Source organism: Mizuhopecten yessoensis, unplaced genomic scaffold, assembly GCF_002113885.1.
Source record: "Mizuhopecten yessoensis strain PY_sf001 unplaced genomic scaffold, ASM211388v2 scaffold5459, whole genome shotgun sequence".
NCBI lineage: Eukaryota > Metazoa > Mollusca > Bivalvia > Pectinida > Pectinidae > Mizuhopecten > Mizuhopecten yessoensis.
In genome coordinates, this window is record NW_018406060.1 from 149,761 (window position 1) to 170,398 (window position 20,638).

Below are 20,638 nucleotides of genomic sequence, written 5' to 3' on the forward strand. Positions count from 1 at the left end.
TATACTGCCCTTATAAATCAGCCCTTTAAATCGACAATCAAGACACTTATGTTGAGAAAAATTTGTGGCTTAATTATTAAGACTCCATTATGTAGGTCTACGTTAAAAACATATTCTTTTGTGTAAGTATTTTATATACGATGTGGTGAGTATATATAGTGCACAATCACAACGTACGTTGATTGCCTTTACTTATTTTTATCTATTTATTTTTACTTACGTACTTGTACATGTCTACGTTTAAAACATATTCTTTTGTGTAAGTATTTTTATATACGATGTGGTGAGTATATATAGTGCACAATCACAACGTACGTTGATTGCCTTTACTTATTTTTATCTATTTATTTTTACATACGTACTTGTACATTACAGGTGACTTTCAGATATAGACTAAGCACATATGTATTGAAAATTCTCTATTCATGATTATACACGACTGTGGTGTGAGCTGCTACTTTAATTGTCGAGTCACACTGTCGGTATATACACTGTTTTACCGGAGCAGTGTTTGTAAACAACCTATACACGTGTCACGGAAAGTCTATTGACCTATTTCACTAGCCAATCAGATAGCTGGAATGAGACACACCTTCTACGCACTTCGGATTACATCAGCTCCGTATTCCTGATCAGCTAGCTGTTTATAAAAGCACCCATAGGCCACAGTTGGCGTAACGGAGCGGGTATCATCAGATCACAGACTACAATTCACGACAGAAAGATGATTCACAGATATACCACACCATCAGTACTTTTTCTAGATTGTGAAACTTCCAGTGGAATGATTTATACTAATTCTACAATTCAATCTCAACAAGTTTGTTTTCAACGACAACCCAATGAACACTCAGACTGATACTTATACGTGTGTATTATAGATTTGGTCAAACACTCTGCTGGATCCATAACTTTCGACTTTTGGTAAGTTGAATTTATTTTCTTTGATGTTAGGCTATGAATAATTTGTTTAATTGACATGATATCAGAAACAAAGTTTTTATTATATTTTTTTGTGTGTGAGTATGTGTTGGTGGTTTTGACAGCTGAACATTATAAATTGTACCGAAGTAATTTGATTTAATTTGTACCACATGTGCCTGTCGGATCGATATACTGTGTTATATTGTGTTTCTAAAATCTATGTATTGTGTTTCTAAAATCTATATATCTTATTTGTACATATTTGTATCGTCATGATATTAAATACGTCTGGTACTTGGATGGAAATTTGTGTACACATTTTACGTACACCTTAGAATTTAATATTACTCAACTCTTCACGCCTGTTCTGAAAATGAATTATACAGGTTTTCAGTATTTGTTATAGCTTAGTGACATTGGTTGGTAATTTGAGCGTTAATTATTATGTTGATCGTTATTCGAGACATACTATGCAATGGACGATTTATAATGGAAGATTGTGCCAAATACAAGTCGTCAGCTGTAATGACAGCGTAACATAAAACAGGATTATACAAAGAGATTTACCGTCATGTACCACCGAGAGGTAGTCTAATACACATGCATGCAATTTAACGTGAACAAAGACTACAGATCAAGAAAAATTCGTCGACTAGACATTCAAAATCATTAAACGCGGTGTATGAAGGATTAAACTATTGTGTTAACGGGTGATGCAATAGATAACGGGTTCGAGGGTCACCTGCCTGGCTATGTGGGTTTTCTTTGGATACTCCGATTTCCTCCCATATTAAGATCCCCACGCACTTACATCCGGGCTAATAAGAGGGATTGTTTGTAAGTTGAAATAACCTGTTTCATAATTGTTGTAAAATAAATAAAGCTTATATTCTATATTGGATTATATACCAATGCAATGTAATTAACGAGTCATCATAAAAACCTGACCAAAAGATAAATTACAAGACGGTTAGACGTACAAAGAATTGTTGTCATCCGTACATCATACCTCATTGAAGGGGTAAAGGGAGAAGTTCTTACCAAGGAAAGTTTGTAAACTTAATTTCACATATAATTTTTCTAATGGGTGTAGGGAGGGGTTCTTACCTAAGAAAAGCTGTAAACTTAACATGTCATTTTTTATATTATAAGGAGTGGAGGGAGATTTTCTTATCGAGAAAAAAATCGTCAAATAAATGTCTCAATCAAGGGATGAAACAGGGATTGCCTATCAAAGAAAAGTAGTCATTTGGATATTAATGTAGGGGAGCCACGTACCGAAACTGATCCCCTGCCCAAGTGCAACACCTGTGACCTCTTTATTGTCCCTTTTTTCACATCTACTTTGAATAGTGTCTACATTAGCACCCGACTTTATGTGACACTTGTTGTCACGCGGATGTTACTCATGTATAAAACATAACAAATAAAAGGAATATACATTAGGTGTCATTAAACATTTTGTAATAGATACGGTATGCAAAAAGTGAATTGCTCTACATCATACAGCTGTTTCGGCCGTCTAGGACTCGGCGGTGATGCTAGGGGCCAAAAAGTTCGAGATCCTGATCGGTCTTAAGTACTGCTGAAACAGAAGTGGAGGTGTGTAAGACTCTTTAACTTAGGAATAAGAAAACTGGTACTGGTTGATTTTCAAATTAAACAGATATGAGAAATGACGTTGCGTACCAAGAAAAAGTCAAACGAACGTCACATGACATTAAAGGGATTGATCGCGATGTTTCGTTTCGAACACAAGACGATTATCTTAGGGCATGCAACAGTTTTGTGATTAATCCTTTCCTTGTTTCTTGCATCTGTATGTACCTTTTTTAGAAAGATCTTTGACCAAGTTTTCTGTAGTACGGTTTTTTTCAGACTTTTCTACAATATATCAAGGGATTAACTCCTATATCTGTGTGTTGTAGGTCTTAAGCTTAGACGTTCACAAGATGTCTCTCAGTAAAGAAACCCAACCAGGACTTGTCAAGAATTTGGCATGCGCCGGAACAGCCGCGTGCATTGCTGATTGCTTGACTTTCCCATTGGACACTGCCAAGGTCATTCTGCAGGTAATCATTAATTAATTAACTATTTGTTTGCCTGGTGATCATGATTAATTCACACAATCCAATTAAAGAGCCCGATACAAATTTTACAACTCTATAATAGACATTACTCTCAACAGTCTCTAGACCGTTGCTGGGGTCAAAGGATTCGATTATTAACAGACATCTTACTTTCAACAAGTTGGAGAGTCAGAGCCGTCTCAGAGCAGACTAAAAGCCAGAGAATCCATGGGGTTTTATTACATGTGGTTTTGTCGAACAGGATAAGGGGAAGAGGGTGTTAAACAGAGGTCCACGCACACAAGATATGTACATGTATACTTCTTACATGCTTACGCCAACCTAGGTCTCATGTGTCCCTTAACTGTGGCAAGTCAGCTTCCATTCAATACCTGAAAAAGACATCTCGTTTACTTTAGATATATTACTCCCTTTTTTTCCTTTTTTTTGAGGAGGGGGAGGGGGGAGATATATTATGAACAGTTTAATATACCCTGTATATGCTATAAACATGTCAAAACCTCATTGATATGCGATATTTAATTACATTTCATGATATATTATATTCACTTAATGTAATTTCATTTAAAGATATATCTTTAAAGATCTAGTTCTCATACTTTTTGTCATGTAGTACATATTGTCGATATTTAGTTGACTCACCATAGCTACAGTGGTGGTGTTGATTTTGTAATTACACCTTTCTTTCAGAATTCGATTCGAGAATCAAGGGCAAAACTATTGGTATTCAACAGTAAAATTCTGAGGCATAGGTTGAATATGTGTAAAGTCTTATCAGTATGATGTTATTGATCCACACATAGTCATGTGTAGACAACATATATTTACAGGTTCAAAGTCCACGGTCAGTCGAGTGTAACGCCAACCTTGATCGTATACACATCACAAGGGGCACTCTCTACTGACGCTTTGTCAAGGACGATGATGACAGCACAAAACCTAACCACGTACTGATGTACATCAGTACGTGGTTAGGTTTTATGCTGTATACGCTGTTTTCGGGATTTCTTATTAGCGTGCTTAAGATGACTTATATTCGCAAAAAAATGATCCTATATCACTTACTACCTGAAGTGATTGGTTCTGAGCTGAATAAACTAATGATACTTTTTAGTCCATTGAACAAAATTGGAAAGGTTTATTTTACATCGTTCAGGAACCAAAACATCTCAGCTTTGTGTCTTGATATATAATAAAGTATAAAAGATACTGACAACGCCCATCTATGACATATAAAGCTGTTGTTAGTTATTTTTTCCTATTCAAATACAGGGCGTCGCTTTATTGGCCGGTTTGGCCTCGGGCCATATTGATGCAGAAAAGAGCAAATCTACAACGAACACTGGGAGAGATTGCTGTATCGTTTATTAAAAGCATATTTCAAATCACATCGAAAGAATTCTTAACATTCAAATCTATTATAATATCATGTCAATAAACTTAAAATAAGATAATAAACGGCCCATAATTAAGTAAATGCAGTAGAAGATTGAATATGGATCAGGATACATCAATATCAACTGTTGATACTGTTAACGAGTACACTCTTATCTTTACATCTCATACTTAAGAATAGATACTACAAAGTATACTAAATATCTGACAGAGATGTAGGATTACAAGACTCTTCCATATGTAAGAGAAGTTGATAGAGGATTCAGTATATAATTGGGGCTCTGCCGAAGAAGCAATTCTCTTTCTACATACTGTTACATAAAAAACGTATTTTATTCCCCCACACATCACAGATGCAACCCCCTTTATGCTTGGCAAAACATCAATCTGTCTTGATATACCTACCTAGATCAAGACAGATTTCATACGCACTAAGATTCGACTTTCATCTTGTATTGTAGTTCTCTTATTTTCAATAAGATTGCATCATTAAACACCATTAACTGGATGCAGCGTCACCAGAGTACAATGGGGTCGCGTCATTACTGAGAATATTCTGTCACATATTTCATTTGACAACGAAGTGGTGCAAGGGGCTAAACCTGAAGAGTTTGAGCTTTTTTTCTTTGCGATTAGAATGTGTGGGAGAAAACTATCTGGCACTCGTGTGATATAGAAAGACAAATCATTAACCAGGGGAATCCTATTTTTTATGTTCAATTATTATAGATTCAGCACTTTGCAAAGCCTCTCGATGAACTGCCTTAAAAGTATCTGCCTAAGATTTGTCTGTCTACATCAAACAAGGGTTTTTAAATTTCTAGCAATTTGTAGGGTTAAGTTTACATCATGTGAGAAAAAGTAACTGACGTTACATGAATTATGTATGGCGTCATATCTTTCAACTTCTTCTACCATTGATCATTGAAAAATTAATAATTTTATTGTGTAAGAAGATAAAAAAAAAGTGTTTTCTATTGAGACACGGTCTTTCTAGTTGACATTACGGTTTTTCTGTCTATCTACAGAGAAAACATAAAATATTTGGCACTTCCATTAGTTGGACAAATGGCCTGTAGAAGTGCAAGTACACAGGAGAAAAAAAATACATATCTCTAAATATGAACGATTCTAAAATCTCACCACGGTTAGCAATGCCTTTAAAACCCCCGTCTTCCTAGGTGTATTACATATATGTATTTTTCGCAAGATTTCAGAGTACTGCAATAAACAGCTTATTGACGCTATAAAGAATCCCGGCAGGGTAATTGTTCCCTGAAAAACACACCACTGTGAGCATATACCACAAAGGATATAAGCTCAGTATGTGGACTTTAGAAAACCAGCCAGGTAAATGGTATAGCCATTTTCCAGGGTAATCCATCCGTAAAATCAAAACATAAATGTAGGTCAACGAAGGTATATCGATTTCTTTTCTAGCTAATAGGTGTAATTTAGTATGCATCAGAGACGCCACAATATGTTATGTGTGGTTCCTTGTACGGAGGCTGGTTACTGCCATTTCATATGTCTGTCTATAATGGACGAGTTTGAACACTTCTTCTTTCTCGTCATTTTGTCAGGGGAAATTTTCGCTGCAGTATTTATATATATAAAAAAATTATGAAACGTTTGCCTTTTCTGCTCCCTGTAATGAGAGCGAATTTATTATGACAGCAAATATAAGTAAACACATTGGATAAACACATGCGAAGCACGAAATTACTTCTTCAGTCGTGTCCTTTTGTCATGTCCATCTGTCATTTTGCACATCTAGAATATAACAGAACGAGAGTTAATATACCTTTATGACTCGTCCTCTCGGACTTTGGAATATTTAATATGTGTAAAGATGGCATTTAACACTTAGTTCTCTTGTTTGCACACGTGTCTCTGAAATCCCATCCTTTTAGATATGGAATGCATGTACGCGATATAACGAAATGGAGAAATTCAAGAAGTATTAAATCTCGTTCTTTGCATTTACTCATATTGAATTTCGTATTTTCGAGGCAAATCGAGGAAAGCACGAAATGACACAAATCAGCCAACGTATTCTCGTGATCTGGGATGAACAATTGATTATCATATTACAAATTGTACGCATTCTCGAATGTCGTCCAAGCGTAACTTATATGTCAATGTAAGGAAAAGTCTCTATACGTTTTGCAAACTGTTGCCCTATCCATTTACTTTATTTTGGCAATAAAACAAATTTCAAACTAGGTCATTGTTAGAAACGAACAGGTGATTCTGAGTACAATTATACATTGCATATCTCACAATCTGTAAAATATACTCTCGTGACTGGAGTGACTAGCGTGCGATAATCACCTGACGGATATTCAGGATATCATCACGTGATGAAAGAAAATTCATTTACATTTCCATGTGACGCATAGTGATAAACTTCCCTCTAGCGAAGCATTGTATAGAACAAAACCTTATGCATGGTATTGATATGTGGGTTTTTTAATGTTACTCAAAAGATCAATACAATTGATTATTTAAGCACGAGTCACGAATACATAAATGCACGTCGTGCGCTGTACAATTCATGAATATCTCTATTGAAATACTTCACAACGGGAAATTCGATGTGAAATAGTTATGGAAATCCCATCTGCTCATGGAGCAAATGTCTCGAGAAAACGTTATATTGTCAAGCTAGCTGTATTCTAATCCATATTTTAGGTTTTATTGTCACATTTAATCCAAGCGTTTGATGATTAAGCTCAGAGAGATGGGTATGTCACATGAACTGTCAGAAAGTCTTCTCGGTATATCAGTATTAGTATCTCTACCTCTGCCTACATATTTTCTACTAAGTCTCTGAAGAGCACATACTGGACAAATGCAGCTGTTTTAAAAATATAGTTTCAATTAATGATACAGGTTAGTTTAATAACAAATTGAAGGCTTTTGTTGTAAAAGCATCATCGTTACGTAAAGTCACAAACCTCTCAAAGAAATGGAGGAGAACGATCATATAGATCTGAAATGAACCACGCGATTCTGTCTAATCTGCATTTGACAATGCACTTTGTATGGCGAATGTTCGCCGGTTAGGGTCATATCACAAATCCCGGCTCGTTGACCAAAGGTTAACAACGTGAAAATACATATACGACAAAAACGTGCTCATGTTTTTTGAAACATATATACTGACATGTTTTCCGTATATTTTCTGAAAGAAAATAATTATAGGTATCTGATGCGAAAGGGCTGAATGATTGCTTAAAACATTGTAACCGATTTGCCCATATATACGTTTTTTCAGTGTGCAATATTGAGGTCGACAACTGTTTAATTATAATTCGATTAAACAAATCAGTGAGGTCGAGGCCAAATGCTATTTGGTATAATCTAGATATTTTAAAATATATTTACATCTTTTACTCTTTTCTCATTGGAGAAAGCATTATTTCATACAAGTACATGTGAACATTTGTATTTCCAGGTACAGGGTGAGAACATGAGCGTGGTCAGTAGCGGGGCCCCGAGGTACCACGGTGTGTTCGGTACAATCCGCACGATTGCGCGTGAGGAAGGGGCTCGGCGGCTGTATAGTGGTCTTGTTCCAGGGTTACACAGACAGATGTGTTTCTCTTCCATAAGACTGGGCGGCTATGATGAGGTCAAGAAACAATACAAAGGACTGATCTACAATGGTAAGCATATATCAAGAGGTTGCTTTGAAGGTCTATTGTCGATTGCGTCTATAAAACCGTATTCCTCCTGCAAGACGTGAATTTGGCTGAAAAAATGTTTTTCATTCTGTATCTTACGGAGAGTTTAGAAGGATTTAATTATTGTATTTGAGGTTTTTCACAAAATGTGTGACGCAATCAATGTTCTAGAACGTCTAAATCATATTTGCATACTAGAGCCTTAATATATAATATATATTTTACCGTTTTGACAGACATCAACAAAAAAGACAACTTGTTCATCCGCATAAGTTCTGCTATTACGACCGGTTCAGTGTGTGTATGGTTCGCTCAACCCACAGATGTGGTTAAGGTGCGAATGCAAGCCCAGAGTAAAGGTGTTCCGAATAGATACTCGGGGTGCATTGATGCATACAGGACAATTGCCAAACAAGAGGGGGTCCGACATGGGCTATGGAAGGGTGTGCTACCAAACACGGCCCGAACCAGCATCATTAATGTCGGGGAAATTGTCACTTACGACATGTTAAAAACTAACATTATATCAAGGAACCTTCTATCGGACAGTCTCCCTTGCCATTTCGTAGCGGCCTTCGGGGCAGGCTTCTGTGCCACAGTAGTTGCTTCCCCTGTCGACGTGATCAAGACCCGATTTATGAACGCAGAGGAGGGACGCTACAAGGGGGCGTTAGATTGTGCTATCAAGATGTTCAATGAAAACGGCTTCCGCACATTCTATAAAGGGTAAGTTTTATTAAAGAAGTCAGAGAGGTTCGGTGTTGTAAATCATTGCAACGCTTCAGTAAGAGGACTATACGTATACAAGTTTTTGTTTTGCAACCGAAGATGTGGTATACAAAACAATGAAAATAACTCGATAAGTACTATGTCAAAAATCTTATCGAGACATATCGTCCCCATTGCACTATAGTAATACAGGCAGTTATGCGGATGAGTAATATATATATATATCCATTTCGTCCCTAGCTGGGGATAATGGTAAGGGGAGATTAATCAATTAAATTGCTCATATAAGCTATACCTTTGATCATAAGAAAATGTATATGGCAAACGATATTTATCAATATAATCACAAAATTATTGTACTATTTTCATAAAGATTTAATAAAGGAACAAAATAGCGAAACGTTTTCCAAACCGCAAAAATTCCTACTTTTACAGTACATACGTCCCACAACAAATTCAAGCGTGTGTTCTTGTTTGTCACCGTGTTGTTTCATTATTGTTATTTACGGCCTAGATTTTACCAAGCCTCCACAATCTCGACGACGCGTATATGTTCTAAGGAACAAGAACAATATAGTGTGTTTATTTTATAGGTTAGTTCTACTTTTGCTTACAAATCATTGTGAGGTTCAGGGTTCAGACAACGCTGTCTGAGCTACACGTATAAGTGCAAATATACTGTGATAACAGTTCAGCGACACGTATCGTCTCAAGACGGTTTGCCATATATACTGTAGCAAACCTGCTCAAGGTCCAAATAAACAAATCGTCCGGGCCTTAAATTTATAAATATGATAATATCAATAAGATAATTGATGTTGTCTCGGGAATATACTTAACCTGGTGTCTATAACTTTTTATGAAGTCCAGTAAGACATGCGTTATGATACAATTACATTGTCTGCACATCACGTAACATAATACACCAATAAACACTATAACCTATTAATAACTATGTGGTCTTACTCTAGGAAGATATTTGTGTGGTCCTGACGATATCGTATGTTGTTTTATCCAGGTTCACCCCGTCCTTCATTAGACTTGGATCTTGGAACGTAGCCACCTTTGTTTGCTATGAACAAATCAAACGCCTAGCACTGGAACCTCGTTCTACACTTCGGGTTTCCCCGTTGGCCAAAGCACACTGTGACGTCAACGAAACAAGGGTCCAACACTTCGCTCAAACTGAATGACGTTATCCAGGTGAACTTATCTGACTAAAATGTATATTACTTTTCCAAATCATAACTTGATGGGTTGAGAAAATGATTAACAACGTGGGGTGATATACTTACATCAAAGCTTACCTTGGATTTTGTCCGCCTTTATAAAGTGCCTGTGAAGTCACTGATGAATTCAATTGTAATACCAGCAATATACTATTGGTGTTCTAAAAACTTTTTATCACATGAAGTGTAGAAAGGTGCATCAAATATATCTCAAACCGACGACCCTGGTACAACGCAACCTCTTTATATCGGATCAACCAATGGAAGGATACCAAATGATAGCTATTTGATTATATACATGTATATCTATTGAAGTTCGAAGACATTTGATATGGAAAAATATTTTGTTTATCCAGTTTCTGGCATAACTTAGTATACTTAGTATACATAGATGTATATATGTGTGTCGTCATCACACGTGATGTTATTGTGAAATTATTTTGAACTATTATATACATATAATGGAATGTTAATACATGCTGAAATTTAACAGAGATATAAGGGACTATATGTATAATATTGTTCAAATAATATACAAGATATGTTAAGCGATTTTAAAATTAATGCAACATATGCATATATGTATTTAGGATATTTGAATCAGTAGAATTTACATCAAATGTAATAAGTAACAATTCGTACCATAACACCATTTGCTAACGATATGGCATTGCCACTATATAACACTACCACATTCAGATGGCGTTCATCTAAGCTATCAATGCCATTAGCCGATTGTTGACGGCATCAATATTGTTGGGTCATTATTGTTACGTTGGACACCACTGACCAACCCTGAACAGATGGCTGGTAAATATAAGTATTGAACTGCTTTCAGTTGGCATTCATGGACAATATGAAAGGAGCACAACGGGTAATTATTACATTTGAATAGAGTACTTATGCTTTAATTCATTTCAGGTTCGTAATGTCGTTGCGTTGAATTCTTTGAACAGCAACATCTGTGTTGTCTCAATCAGATAAGTAGCGTCACAGTAGTGATTACATGACTAAATTATGTTCTAGTGTCGCAACATGTATTACATTATCAATATATTGCAATGGGACGACGCAGGGCAAGCGTAAATTTTTTCTTTGTAAAGATCATAACACAGATTCGCGGATGAAATTATTTCAATTATCTCAAAGTCGAGTTTTTTATCACAAACATTACACTTGTAATTAAACATTTTCTGCTAGAAATACATAACCGTATCAACCTGTTCAGTTTACTTTTTTTTTACATATGTACGTATATGTGTATTTACACACGTTTATATTTATACATATTCATGTTCAGGTATGAGTATAAATGTGTGTATTTGTACATGTATGTTGACTACTTTCCATTCGCAATATACAAACTAGATCATGCAAATATCACCTTTTTTCGTGAATTGTTTTATTTAGCGACATATTTGACATTGATGTTTGGGGATATGTACAAGGTTTGTTTTATGTACTTGGTAACGTTTTAGTGGCCATTCACAGTTCAGTACTTTCGAAAAATAAAATGTCCCTAACAGAGATCAATCGGGAATCGTCGGCACTTTCCGTAAACGAGATAGCAAAACCTTCTCGTCTACGGAAAGTACCGGCAGTTCCCGATTGGAAAGAGATCTAACAATGTCTGTTCATTATTCACTGGTTACATCCTATTTATCAGATAATCTCTTTTCAAACTCTCCCTTAAACGGTACAGTTCCGGAATATGGTTTTCGGAAAATAAGAATTCGGACTGAGGAGGAGAGTCCTAGACGTGAATAAATGTGTATGTTCTACAGGTGAGATAAAGTAGTGCGCGTGAGTGTTAGCTAGTATGGGTTTAATACCATATCAATCATCCAATCTTCCATAGTGCTAGTGTTGTAGCATCCCTACCCTATGTTATCTCGATCTCCAGTGTCTTTCAGACGGTTGTTTCAATCACGTATATTTGATATATATCAACTATATCAAATGTATCAAAATATTTTGACTAAATCTCTCTTGTTTTTAATTATATTATGGTTCTGTACGTTTGACAAAAGTACGCAAACCAAAGTGGATTGAAAGCACATGTATTTAGTTATAAGTGACTATATGTAATTGGTTGTATCACTGAAATAAACCGCGTTTGTATCAAATGCATATTGATGTGTATTGTATTAATGTACGGTTGCATAAATGTCTGTGAAGAATCAATCTGTGGTTCAGGGATTCAGCGACCCCCGTTGATTATCTCATTATTATATGAACTTGTTATCATCCCGTGGTTATCTTTATAAAAACCTGATGAATGTATTATTTTGTTGTTGTATTTATGAAAGCAAGGGGCCTGTATCAGTGTTATTTAGAGGCGTTGTCGAAAAGTGTTCATTAGACAATACCGAAATACTAACTTCTATGCTTGAACTTCCTTGAATTTCAAACAAACCGTAAACCCTGCATGCCTTAAACTCTTTTCATCTCAGTGCATGTCCCTGGATACAATGCAAGATTGGTGATCTTTTCAAACGAGAGAACAAGCAACATGCTTGCAGTACGAGTCCAGATGTTCTTGGTAAAAAGCGGTATGAAGTTTTCAACATATATAACCCATGTGACCTCCTATTAGCGTCAAGGTGATTTATTGGTAGTCTTTCACACCAACAATATTCGTACCAAATACTATTACTCAAAGTCTCATTGTTCATAACTTTTGAACCCTGTGACCTTTGTTGCAAGTCAATGTCGTTAAATTAAAAACCCTTTTATCGTAGGTCGCACGGTTCATTAAAAATAAGCTTCTGGCCACATACATGTACATCGTTCTTTGGAAGATGTCATTTGAAGATTTTACCTCATATTATTCCTGTGACCTTGAATATTGGCAGATGTGACTTATTTAAAAAATACAAGATAGCCCTTCATCTTTATAGCGAGCTGCATGTCTACTGTCAAAGTAATGTATTTGAACAAAATTAATAACCCTATTTCCCGGCAACATATTGAAACTAGGGCGGTTCTCGAGAGAAAAACCGATAATTCCGACATCAGTTATGTATCATACAACTATCATTATAATTAAAAATACGGAATAAAACCTTTGTATTCTGACAACCTGCTTAATCTAATCAATTTATTTGATCTCATAGGATGTTGGATTAGACAGGTTTTGTCGTACCTGGAAAGACATGGTATAGGTCTATAGGACACCATCCGGAACCAGTTGGCGATTTTCTTAAATTCTCGTGCTTTTAGAAGCAACACGAAGAAACTGGGTCAGTACTTTAATGTCGCATGTTTCATAATTATTTAAAGTGACATTCCGAATATTTATGTGTGTTTACAACATGTGTATGATAAACACGAAGACAGTATGATTACCTTTAAATGGCGTGTTGTTTGCGAAGCAAAGAAAACCGGTTTTTAATCAAAAGTGCATGACTTGATATATTTGAAGGACGATGATTACGTGCCCTTTAGCATTTAAATCATGTACAGTGGTTAGAGTGTTCCTCACTTATATGATTCACTGATGTAAACAAGCATACAAATTTTTCACTTTGCAAATACCACCTATGCATACCAAATGTTATATCCAGATTACAATCATTTCTCTTTTATTCTTATTTTTTGTGGGTTGGGATTGGGGGGAGAGGTAATGTCCTCGCAACAGCAAAGGTAATAAGGTCATACATGTAATATAGAAGACGGGTGCCTAGAGAGACGTCGACGGAAAGAGAGAGCAGATAGTGAAGAATGAAAGAGGTAAGAATGATAAGAGGAGAATAAATATCAAAAAGGTTCACAAGGGCAGTGGATAAATATTGGTCTCTTAAATATCCTTTCAGTAGAAGACAAGGAAGAGATCAACTCTAACGATACACAATGCAGTTAGATACAGCTGGTCAGTTCTTTGTTCTTCAAATGTTCTCTAAACAGAAGACGCAAAAGCAACCATCCGCATTTTTACAGGGGCTCCCATTAGTCACCCAATGTAATCATGCAGTGGTTTAAAGCAGGCTTATACTTTCCCCAATCCTGATTTTGACTTGCAAGTTTGTGTGTCCATGTCATAGCTATGGGTCTAAAGGTAAACACTTGGACCTAAGGACAAAAAATACAGGCTGTATGCTTTCACTTTATCCGACTTGTTCAAAGTGATAATAGACGTTTTAGGGGTGTATATCTACACTACACTCGCTGAAAATAATAGAAAGATTGAAAGAGATCCATTTTATGGTGGGTGAACTAAATAATGATTAATTCGAAATGTTGGAAAGATTGATAAATTTGGCTTCATTAACTTATATCCACGCAAAATGTATTCTCCTAACGCAGACACTATCCCCATTGCCTCCCAAAACACGCCCTCTCGGTATTGCACTGATTTTGTCAGTTGTTATGCTATGGGCCATGGATGAGATCAAATACTTACGTTATGCCAGGGAATCTATAAATAGATGTAAAAAATTCCTTTTTTTTTTTTTTTTTTTTTTGAAAAATTTGTGTGTCTGTAAACTTATCTAGAAATCTATCTCGTAATAACAAAATATTCATCTAGAAATTACAAAAGTAACGTATTGAATAAAATCAAGATAATAATCTAGGCGACATCTATTATCGTTATAGATCATAATCACAACAATAAAGGGACGTCTGAAACCTTTGCCTGTATCGTGTTGTGTGGTACTGACGATATCGTATGTTGTTCTATCCAGGTTCACCCCGTCCTTAATCAGACTTGGATCTTGGAACGTAGCCACCTTCGTTTGCTATGAACAAATCAAACGCCTAGCGTCTAGAAATTACAAAGGAAACGTATTGAGTAAAAACAAGATTATAATCCAGGCGACCTCTACTATCCTTAACCTACTTTCACAGTATCTTGTGCTACGCTCAATTTTAGCGTTTTCTTTTCATTCGAAATAAATATCGAAAAAAGAGCGGCACAATGGAGAAACAAATAGGTGCTATGGCAAGAAATCCGGTCTGCGCAGTCTTTCCATTCAGTCGATGATAGGAACCGATATCACGATGCATTCTGGGAGAATCACGATTCAGATCTGAAAAAAGGAAATGGACATGGACGGAAATGACCGAGAGTGGTTCGATTGGGCGATTTCTAATGAAACTAGGGAAAATAACCCGTTAAAACATTCAGAGTAGTCAACTACACCCTATATTTTTTAAAAACCTGTTCAGAAACAAATATAATTTACACGAGATTTTGTTGCATTGTTTGTTCATCGAAAAAGATTTGCAATCAGATAGTTGTATTGAACACCCCATCCCAAACCGTCTCCCCCACCCATCAAACATGTACGTGTATCAGATCGTTATTTTCCATAAGGAGTCACACTTGATATGTTTATGTCGTACATTTTATTTGAAAAAAAAAAGACAAAAACAATTTACACTTCACCATGATGTCCCATTAAATACAATTGTCTGTGATTAGATAGATTGCAGGAAAACATTTCTTCTGAAAATCTATTAGTTATGTGTTACTATTTATTTCGAGTATACAATTGTTGCCATGAATTAATGTGACTTGTCTCTTCTAGTCTCGGGACAGTTGTGATTCAGGCGCGTGCGCAAGCCTCTGGAAACGTCACCACATACCCCGGGTAGTGTAGCATCAGCTTATATAATACTGGCCGATAATCTCGTGCAACTGAAGAAATAATTATTCGTGTGGAAAAATATAAAATTCTACTTTTCCAATTCAAAATAAATCTAACTTAAGCAAGGCTACTACTGTACATAAAATACATTCAGATATATATTTGTGCAAATTAAACGGACTGGCGAAGCCATGCTACATTTTGTAGTTACATATAATGAAATATATTTTTTGATAAAGTATGCATCTTTATATCTGATGTATAAATTTTAAAAAAACATTTGCTACCTATCTGTTTTGCGTGTGGCAGATTTTAATTGTACATATAATTTCCCTTTAGCTTAGTTGTAGAACATGCAGGCAATTCGTCATATAAGTAAGGGTTTCGGTTAATAATTTGTCCAAATACACATGTATCAAAATGCAGACGAGCACCAGTACAAAAGATTTGACTGAAATGCCTATAAATAAACATTGTTGTAAACACGCATGAATGACGTCACGCAGCAACATTTGTGACGTCATCAGGCCTTCCGTGGTTTTGCTCAAAGATGCAGGCAGTTTCGCTTCCATCAATACTAATTTGCAAATAATGTTTTGCTCTTTCAGATGTATAAAATATATCTGTATATAGCGTAAGTAGATGACATTGGTTACTATTTTATAAAACTAGTTTGTTAACTGAAAAACGGCTAACTTTTTGTTAACAAGTAACTAGCAGTAAATTGTAAAAAATGTCATTGGTACATATATTGTTCAACGTCATGAGGAAGAAGCTCACGGTCATTAAATACAAATGAAACATGAAACATGGCAAGAATCTGAATTTTCGAATTTCCATAAAAACGGTACACTTTTCGTATAAACAAATATATTAGAAAGCTATAGGAAGTAATGCAAGGAATATTTCCGCAAAGTTTCTATGTCACAAGTTCAAAGGTCAAGGTCGTGGACACTTGGGGAAACTGAAATTGCAAAGTTCCTAAAAAAAAACAGTACACATACACCGACACTCTGGAAGACTAAAAATTACAAATTTTCCTAAAAATGGTACACTTTCTGTATAAACATAAACTAGTTGCAAAATGTAATACGAAAAAGGTTTTGGCAAAGTTTCGAGGTCATAGAGGTTAAAGTTAAATGTCACTGACACTTCAGACGACAAAAAAAATGCCCAATTTCTCATTAACGGTTCACCTTTTGTATACACTTCTACATTTGCAAAATTGTAGAACATAATATTTCAGCCAAGTTCTAAGGTCACGAGGTTAAAGTTCAGAGTCATAGACACATCAGGCGACTGGACATGGTCATTTTCTCCAAAAAATCGTAGACTTTTTGTTTACGCATATAACAACATAAGAAAGTTGTAGGTAATTGTGCCAAGACTATTTTGACGAAATTTCAATTTTCTCAGAAACCTATGACCCATTGAATTTGGTTGCGAAAACAGGTAAAGACAGCTGGGAATGTAATAGCTTCAAAATTAAATTAGTTCTGAAACTTAATGTGATATACAATATTGTGTTGATAGGTCATATTATTCACATCAGTGTAATTGATGTGGCAAAAGGGAAGGCAGAGTTTCTGACCGATGACCCATTTGAGAACATAGTAGCGGCTGTAAAGTCCATGGAGCAGGAACTACTGTCTTCTTGTCGCGATTCAGGTATGGTACACATAATAACTCCGACAGTACTTAGAAGCTGGTATACGAAAGAGGTGGTGGGTGCCGGAATGGACCACTCAAACCAGGTTACCTTGGGCGCACTTTGCGTTTAGCTCCATTTATTAGCAAATATAAGTCGCATGGTTATCAAACTTCTTGTGTATTCACCCTCAGAGTACTAGGTTGAGGCTACCCAAAATGGAACACTTTTTAAAGAAAAATATCAAAATTTTATATTACGTTTCTGAATGAATGATTTTTTTAATGTAATGAAACAATACATGCCTTAAGCCTTCATCTTATGTATTTCTTCGGTATCAACAGCATATATGTCTATTTATAGAGCTCATTTAAGTACGTCAGGTTCACTTAGAATTTGTATGCTGGTCGAGTACCCAAAATGGAACACTTCATCATATACTATTAGAAAGTCAGTTTGTGAAAATGACTTGACAGCATTTTGATAATTTTCTTCAATAAACAAACTTTTGACAATTTCTGACTTTTACTCATTTATTCCCTAACAATTTATTTGATCATACAGTTTTCCATGTTAAGAAATATGATCGAAAATGTATGCTTTCGCATCGTACTGTTTCCCTGGATTAGTAGGTGATCTTCTTTCATTGCAAGGGTGTAGGGTGAGGGTACCCAAAATGGAACTGTACCCAAAATGGAATACTTGATAATTAAAGTACTGAAAGTACTCCAGACACATGCTTTCTTGGTGTTACAATATTTCCATAGTTATATACATGTACGTGTATATAACATTTTAGGAAAAACGAACACAAAACAGTCAGTTGAGATGCAGGATAAACACCATTTAAATTTCCTGAAATTAATGTGAACGAATATTTACTCTTATCTAATGTCTGTGTTGGCAATAGTCTGAAATGTATTTTCCCTCCGAGGAACCACAAGTACTGCTTCAAGAAGCTTTGGGCTCTGCTTCTGCCATAAATAAAGAGTTGACTTCCGAATGAATAATTATATGACTTGCAATATCTCCTTAGTGCCAATTGGTAGAGGGTGAAACATATATTTCCTACAGACTATCAGCAGTGCACGTGTGTCACAAATGTCTTTAGGTCAGCTAGGATTTTGCCATAGATCATATGTCAGTATACACCTCTTCGTATGATTATGTTAATGGTAAAGTTCTGATTGCAGGACATACCAATACGAGGCTTGATACCCATAAAAGGGGTCCCATTAACTGTTGCATAATGCACCAACCAATTAAGAAAGTGACTAGGTGGGGAGGATATGAGAGGGAGCTATGGCCTCAACTAGAGGGGAGTTCTCCATCAAGGAAAATTTTGAGTTTTTGATGAGATATTATGTATTCCAAGTTTATCTAAAAAAAAATATGTGAAAGCATGTATACGATGTCTGGCAATCATGCAGTTCATTTAATGATCACGTGTTAAATCTTTATTGCAGATAATAATATCTTCAGTTCCAATCCAGATGTTTTTGATAATTGCAGCCTCTTTGGATTTATTCACATCTTCCGAATCTTCCCGTGCTGCCTGAAATACAAGAAAGAATACATCATTTATTGTTTATGTTGTTTTTATTGTTACAAAGTTTATTATTTAATATAATACTTAACAGTCATTTTTATTAGTCATGCTTTTTCCATGTTCATTGGTGTTATTCTATTTTATTTAGAACTGACCAGGGGCGGATCCAGATTGTTTTCGGACAGGTGTTATCATTCCAGTTTATTTTGCTACACATGTAATATGAACCATATAATGTTGCACAAAATTAAGTTAGATACCCGTCTTGGTTAGCCATATTGTACTTTCCCAACTTGCATTTTTTAAAGTAAAATGCCAGAGTGAAATGAATCATGAATATATTACTATTTTTTTGTGTATTTATTTACATGTATTTCAATTTTCATCAGAAAAAAAACCTACCTGTTTATCCATCATGCAAGAAAAAGATTCTCGGATTAAAAACTTGAAATGTATCACTTGTATCCTGTTACTAGTACGGACCACTGACCATACAGTTACAAAGTATCTATCATGGTTCGGTGTCCAATTTAATTGATGCTGGGGAAGTGTCAACAGTTCAACACCGAGTTTATAAAAATGTTAGAGGAGAGGGGACAGATATTGTGCGGGCAGTGTAATATACAGAAACAGCTACAGAATCAGTACACAAGAAATGAAAATGTTAAAATCAGATAAGCTTGCTACAAACGCAATGAACCCAAAACATAATATATTGAGTTCAACATCAAGGTGACAGTGCGTCAGATACGTGGATTAAAAATTGGCTTTATACAAGCTTAGGGGTGATACATAATATTATTCTGGAGTTTCTATTAACGTTATTCACTGATTCAGAGTACGTACCTTGCCACGCAATCTTTACAAAAGCATTCAATTTACACGTCCAGATAACTCGATGATGCAGTCGGCATAGTACTATAATATGAGTGTCAATCGGCCATCGAAGGGATGAGTGCTCAGGGATTTCAAGCCCCCGACAATTCAATAAACTTTTGCCCAAAATATTTCCTCTGTTAAAAACATATTACCTGACCACATGCAGCATTTGAAATGTATTTGACAAGTGCAATGTCCTGCATTGCACCACAGGAGTCCAAATTCCGTCAGAAATAAATAAAAACAGCACGGTGGAACCCGCTTATTATGATATTCTATTTGCCAGAGAAAAATAATATAATAAACGATATATTACAAAAAAAAAATATCAAGCTGTTTTCTGATGAAGTAATAATTGAAATCATTTGTTAATTGTCATTAATATCAGCTCGTTGAAAAAATTCGAGAAGATTTCATTTTGTCGTCATAATGATTAGTATGTAAATTCTACTTTCACTTTCAAATAACTTCGAGCAAGAACTATAAGAACTACATGTATCGTTATACTTCATCCTAGCTAACGATATCGTAATGTAACAGTCAATAAGATTAAAGAAGTGATATAAATAGTCATGATTTATCTATTTTGCACCAAGAAGTTGTGTTACATTTTGGCCCATAAGCGTCACAATATTTTGCCGCGCTATGTAAATTACGACCACGTAACAATCACATGCCTCGCAAGTCGTGCGGTTAAATCAAATTGCATAGAAACAATAACAACTAAAAACACAAAATATTTCTTTTTTTAACAATAATCAAATATTATTTTCAACGAAAATGGTGTATATTGTAAATAAAACAATAGTCGTCAGTTGTTTACGACAATAACGTTTACTTTGGATCGATTTCCGGCACCATGATGTTCTTTTCAACGTAGACCCGGGGGAAATCAACTTGTAATGCAATAGAGAA

General features: G+C 35.5%; 1 protein-coding gene across 1 annotated transcript; it reads left to right on the forward strand.

Annotated features, from left to right (window-relative positions):
* Positions 1 to 622: 622 nt before the first annotated feature.
* LOC110450690 (mitochondrial uncoupling protein 3-like) lies at positions 623 to 12,339 on the forward strand. Its single transcript, XM_021498323.1, has 5 exons — positions 623 to 924; positions 2,853 to 2,996; positions 7,870 to 8,080; positions 8,335 to 8,824; positions 9,846 to 12,339. Exons 2-5 carry the CDS (start codon positions 2,877 to 2,879, stop codon positions 10,018 to 10,020), a joined length of 996 nt encoding a protein of 331 aa, XP_021353998.1. The 5' UTR covers positions 623 to 924; positions 2,853 to 2,876; the 3' UTR covers positions 10,021 to 12,339.
* The last annotated feature ends 8,299 nt before the right edge of the window (positions 12,340 to 20,638 follow it).

Excerpts from the sequence above, each read along its gene's own strand:
- LOC110450690 (XM_021498323.1), top strand. The coding sequence starts at position 2,877 with ATGTCTCTCAGTAAAGAAACCCAACCAGGACTTGTCAAGAATTTGGCA. Across the intron at positions 8,081-8,334 it reads CAAAGGACTGATCTACAATG|ACATCAACAAAAAAGACAAC; the intron begins GTAAGCATATAT and ends CCGTTTTGACAG. Across the intron at positions 8,825-9,845 it reads TTCCGCACATTCTATAAAGG|GTTCACCCCGTCCTTCATTA; the intron begins GTAAGTTTTATT and ends TGTTTTATCCAG.